General features: G+C 41.8%; 1 protein-coding gene across 1 annotated transcript in view; it reads right to left on the bottom strand.

Moving 5' to 3' along the window:
- Nucleotides 1–5,749, bottom strand: part of KIAA1549L (KIAA1549 like) — a 213,262-nt gene extending 207,513 nt beyond the window's left edge. Inside the window, exon 1 of the mRNA XM_074998972.1 lies at nt 5,533–5,749. Coding sequence (XP_074855073.1) covers nt 5,533–5,749 — 217 coding nt within the window. The remainder of the gene's footprint in view (nt 1–5,532) is intronic.
- Between the last annotated feature and the right edge of the window lie 251 nt (nt 5,750–6,000).

Raw genomic sequence — 6,000 nt, forward strand, 5'->3', positions numbered from 1 at the left:
GCGTTTGTTCCATTTTTCTATAAACTGTGTTATAACTCCTTTCTAGCACAAAGCCTAAAGAACACACCATCAGCAGATTTTCATATTAAGTTTCTGAAATAGCTCCCCAGTTTAAGAGAGTATAAAAAAAACTGACACTCATTGGGCTAATACTAACAGATCTTCTAAAAACATGATCTGTATTCATGGATATACTTCAGATACCTGCCAGCATGTTACTTATATCTCAGATTTTAAGAGTATTCACTTCTTCAACTGTAAAAGAAAGGTAATACCCCCTACCTCATGAAGGTGTTGTGAGGATCAAATCCATTAATAATAAGATGATCAAATACAACAAGGGCCCTATTAGTAGATACAGCAGACTCAGCCTACAGCCATACTACTGCAGAAGATCGACCCATTGAGGGTTGGTCTTCTGTAGTTTTGTTTCATGCATGTGTGAAACGGCATTTTCTGGGATCAAAGTGGGCCCCAGAACTCTTTGTGAATGGTGAGAATTAAGGAAGGTTGATGGAAGAAATGCTCCCATCAGCCTTCTTCCATGTAGACAGCCACAGCAGTGGACTGCTGATAAGTCAATGTTAGGTGCACAATTGACACAGCTAAAATTGCATATCAGCGATTGACTGCTATGTCTAGTATAGAATAGCCTCAGGTACTGGAATGTGAGTGTAGATGAAGTAGTGTTCCCTCATTCAGAATCAGCAGCACCCACTTCTAACAGGTCCCAACTCATAGTGGCTGTATCAGCTGCTCCCCATAGATGCATACACACCAGTACTTAGGCCTTTCTCCTCCTTTAAGCTTAATCTGCTAAATTGTCTTTTTACTCAAAGAGGCAGTATTCCTTTGGCAGAATCCTACTACTATTAGCCATGTCTATTTAACATAGACTTTTTGGTTAAGTGAAAATTATTTTGGAGTTCTTTTCTACTTCTTCCTCCTCTGAGAAAAGACCTGCAAAAGTTCTACACAAGTATGAAAACATTACTCAACCCTTTGAAAAACACATTTACGGAAGAACAAGCTGTCTTGTCATTAGAACGCACCCCTTAATGATGCCAGAAACATTTGTAAGACCCAGCATTCCAAACACAGCCACTTAAGCACACAGGAGCCAAGTACAGTGACCACTACTTTAGACTACACAATTTGCTTTCTCCCCCATACGTCTCTTGCCTTAATAAATATCTGAATTTGGAATTTTTCCTCTGTGTTATATTAGCTGAGGACACAGAGATGTCAGAGGTGCTCCTTCCTCTTGCCAGAGAGCAAGTGTCAATTAAAAGTATTTCATGAAACTGAGCTGCTAGGAGATGTTTATGGCAATCCAATCAGTAAAGTGTTTCCTCCCTAAGTCAGGCTAAAACAACAGCTCTCAGAAGACGGCAGCGTCCCCACTCATTTCAGTGATGTTTTCACTCTGAAGCCTAAAACATAGTATCACAGAGCATAAAGCCAGAAAATACAGTGAATGTCAGCACGGTTAGCGCTTTCAGTCCTCATAATTTAGCAGAAGTGTCCAGCTATTGTGAGAACAGAATGAGTAGGCACCATTCTCTGCTACCATGGTTCTGACGCCAAGCATAAGTTAATGGGTGCTGTCAATACACAGCTCTGTGGAAGGTTAAGAGAATTCATGATACTAAGCTCACATACTACTGAAGGTTCCCTAAAGAGCACTACCCCAAAGTCTGTTATAAGTAGAAGAATTAATGTTGTAATCTAATAAGTCACTTGCCCTGCTCTACATAGATGTGATATCATGCAACCTATTTAGACATTAATTTATTTGAGATACCACAAATCCTCACTGAGGTTAGCAGCAAAGGTGTTCATTTTAATAGCAGGTTTTTTTGTTTTTAATGTGAACCCCTACCCACCAAAACTCTGACTAAGATATACTTTGGGCAGTGATCTCACTAGCTCTCATATGCCACTCAGTATTTGCCCATCCATAGAAACCCCCAAATCTATCAGGAAAGGTGCTGGCAATTCACCAGGTGACATTAAGGTGCTCTTTGAGCTATGGAACCAAAGCTCCAGCTAGTATTAAGAGTCACTGTAGTAAAGGTGCCGTTAAGATTTATGCAATTGTTATTACTTATGGTGGGGTTGCATTGTGCTAATGCACTGCAAACACCTGCACAGTTATGGCCTTTTCCCTGAAAAGCTCACTAACTAAACTAACCAGACTATCAGCAATGTAAAAGGCAACTTTTGTTAGTTACCATTTTTTCATGCCAACCAAACCTACCAGCTACAACCTCTCTATCCAAGTGCTTAAGCCATTGTGCTCCAACACTGCAAACCAATGGGTCAACCTTACAGCCTAGACAGAGGCTCTTCCTTGCCATCTCAAACTGACAATAGGTAGGGAGGCCCCTACCCCAGGAGTGGGCACCCTGGATTGAAAGCAGGCTTGCGGTTCTTCCTGTCCATCTATAGTCCTTGTAAACAGCTCCAGCTGTCCTCCCTCCTGTAGAGAGCTTACCTAAACAAACAAGAGTTTTGGACCTGGTGCTCTCTCTCTAAAGCTTTGCTCAACACATGTTCCCTGTAAGATGTGCACTTATGTGCTCAGGAGAGATTCAAAGGCAGCCTAGCTGATTAACAGATTCCCCACAGTGAGGTTTTTTGTTTGTTCTGGTAGTGCACATTCGCATGCGCTGGCGGAGGGTCACATAAAAATTTATTCCACACATGGATGGAAAAGATTAGCGGGAACATTGCATAGATGCTCGGTTGTGTTCAGGTCTGTACAGGCATTGGGCCAGACGTAACTCCTACCCCTAAAGACTGATCCAGAAAGGAATTCCTTGCAGAGAAAGGGCTTTAGTTCATGTCACATTTTCTGTGAAGACCAGTAAACACATTGGAAGCTACAGTCTCCTGTCACCAATCCTCAGGATATAACCACTATTTCAAATCAAATCAACTATCACAAAACTAAAGTTCTTCTTGCTTGCTACCATGTGGAACTCACTCCCACAGGACCTCAGAGCTACCACAGACCACATTCTTTTCCCTCCAGGAACAAAGTACGCTTCTTACCCTTCATACACAGGAGGGCCACACATCAAACAACAACCAAAAAAAAAAAAATCCCAACCACGTACATGTACAATTTCTCCCCCTGTAGAAAACCCTGGAGAAGGAGTAACACACAACAAAACTGAGTTCCGTTGCTTATTACATCACTGAAAGTAACTCAGACAACACAGTGGTGGACCAGTATAAGAACTAGTACAACCAACTGAAGTCAATGGTGCTGAGACAGTTTATACGTGCAGATAATTTGGCTCCTCATATTTACAGTAGAGTCAATCTGGCGTTAAAGTGAGAAATCACGTATGCATTATGATTGGTTCAACTTTATGAACTAACAAAAAGAAAAATGTTTCAAGTACTGTCATGAGAAAAAAAATCTAGAGTCAAATACTGGCCTATTGAAGTCAGTGGGAGTTTGTTCATTGATTTCAGTGATAACAAGATATCATACCCTATATCTCATTGGAAAACAGAACATTCAACACCTTGAGAATAAAATAAATAAATCATGAGGACCACAGAAATGTAAGGAAGCTGTATCTGTAACCTCAGTCAAAGCTCTACATGAATGTTACTAACTTCAACAGGTTTAATTATGTTCTAGCTGCTTCATTTCAAAATTATGTATCATCCCTATTTACGCTGGACAAAAATATTATTCGGCTATTACAAGCTAAAGTATAGTTCATTCTTTTAATTAATGACCCCCCAGTCCTGGACTATTTCCAGTTCAGGTAATTATATTCTACCTATCCAAAATTCCCCTGTAGTTTCAATCAGTCAGCATTTTTCACTCCCTGTATTGAGCTGCTATTAGGTGATCTTGCGGTATGCTGATAGCAAATTAACAGCTTTCTAGTTCTCTGTTGGCTATGTGATTCAAATATATTTTTGCAATGTTTGGGGATTATTCTGAATGAAAAATTATATATACAGGCAAGCTCGTTATCATTTCACAAAGGTGATCAAGTAGTAATATTTTAAGTGCTTTTGTTCACTGGTAACCAGACTAAATGCATCATAACTATTTTTCTTCCCCAAAAGAAAAATTCAGTCATGAGAGACGAGGTGTATGGAAGTGGATATATTTCATTTTATAATTTAGATGTAACATGAGAGTTAATATGAAACATAGGCTGAGTTGTCAATGCTTATACAGTAATGGAAAAAAAATGTCCAGAACCCCAGTCCCGTGCCACAAAGAATCATGTATCCTATGCAAATAAATCAGAATGCAGTATTTACAAATATGGAGCAAGTAATGAAGGACAAAGCACTGTTTTGTAAATTTGTAAATCAAAACCTGTGTAACATTATAGCTATATCCCACATTAGTTGCACACAATTAATGTACATTGATTCTAAATGCATCTAGATATTGGAGCTCTATATAAAATAATCTGAATTACTTCTTAGCTAGCCCCCAACTGTATTCACTTTACCATTTATCTAAAAATAAGAAACAGCAATGGAAATGCAATAAAAAATAAAAGATTTGCCCAAAAACAATGCAATCTGTATATCTGTGTTCTTTTTAAACCCAGGGCATTAATTTAGCCTTACATCAGTACTAGTCATCATTTTCTGTTGTATTAACATAATCTTTGATTTACAGGTTTTGGCATCTAAAATGTCAGTATGATACATCTAATTATCACTTAATAAAAATCCCCACTTCTGTTTCCAAACAGTAACCAATCTTGCACTGAGATCAACCAGTAAGATTATGACTATTAAAATTATAGACAAAGCAGTTAAGGAAATCAGAAAATAGAATCTAGACATGTTTAGCATTCTATGTTGTAGATATGATTTGTTTTACACTCTCATGAGAATGTATCCCCTCTCCCTTCCCCCCCCCCACAAAAAAACCCCACAACAATCCTGTAGTTTAAAAGCCTTTTGCCCGCTCTCTTTGCCTTCCAGGGACAAGAGCTAATAGAAGCAGACTGTCCCATAGGAAAAGAGGATGATATTATTCCTGTGTTGGCCAAAAAAGGACCAGAGAGCTTGTTACACAGTAGGATTACTACAAAAACAATAAAATAGCTAGAAAGAATTCCTTGCTTCTATTACATTTAACCTCTCCTGGAGCGGAGAAGAAGCCTGGATTTTACATGCTAACATATTACATATATTAAACTTCAGTTATTCGTTTATCTCACCCTTGGCAAACAAAGTAATTTAGAAATATACCAAATACAACGGCCCCCTTTGCCATTGCAGTTAAGTGCGGCGAAGATGCGGGTATCTGCAACTTTTATTTAATTAAATCTGAACCCGCTGGAAACCCAGCCTCTCCCAGGGAATGGTTCTGTCTTCCAAAGGCAGATTTCTCACACTGCAGTAGCTTGTAATAAAATTATGTATATGCGCCCTGCAGCCATCGCCGTGCGAGAAACCAGCCCCGGCAAGCCCAGCTAGCTCCGTGCATCCATCGCTCCCGAGCGGGCTCAAAGATCAAGGCGTGTTCCTTACCCGGCTCAGCCTGGACACTGTGGAGAAGGGCTAGGATCACCCCAATCAGCATGACAGCCCTGGAGATGGCCCCTTGGCTGGTATGTGGCTGGGAGCTCCGGAGGTCTGGGCATCCGAGGGCTCTGCCAGCTGCCCAGGGAGGGGAGGCGGCAAACAAGTCCCCCCGCTGGCCGGGATGCTCACACCTCTGATCGGCCCCCTCCTCGCCGAGAGCCATTGGTGGGGCTCACTCATTAATGCCGCTCCTTGCTTCCAGGGAGCCCCACGGCTCACGGAGCTCCGCCGCCCATGGCCCCCGGGGAGGGTGCAGGAGAGGACGCCGCCGCCTTACAGCCGGTGCAGGGGTGGCGAGGAGCGGCTGAGGGACCCCATGGCGCCCAGCCGGTGCAGGGGATGCGCTGCCGCTGACCGCCCACGCTGGGCTCGGAGGGAAGCGGCGCTGCTCCTCTCGCAGGCAGCTGGGCTCCA

This window comes from Carettochelys insculpta, chromosome 6 (assembly GCF_033958435.1).
Source record: "Carettochelys insculpta isolate YL-2023 chromosome 6, ASM3395843v1, whole genome shotgun sequence".
Classification (NCBI taxonomy): domain Eukaryota; kingdom Metazoa; phylum Chordata; order Testudines; family Carettochelyidae; genus Carettochelys; species Carettochelys insculpta.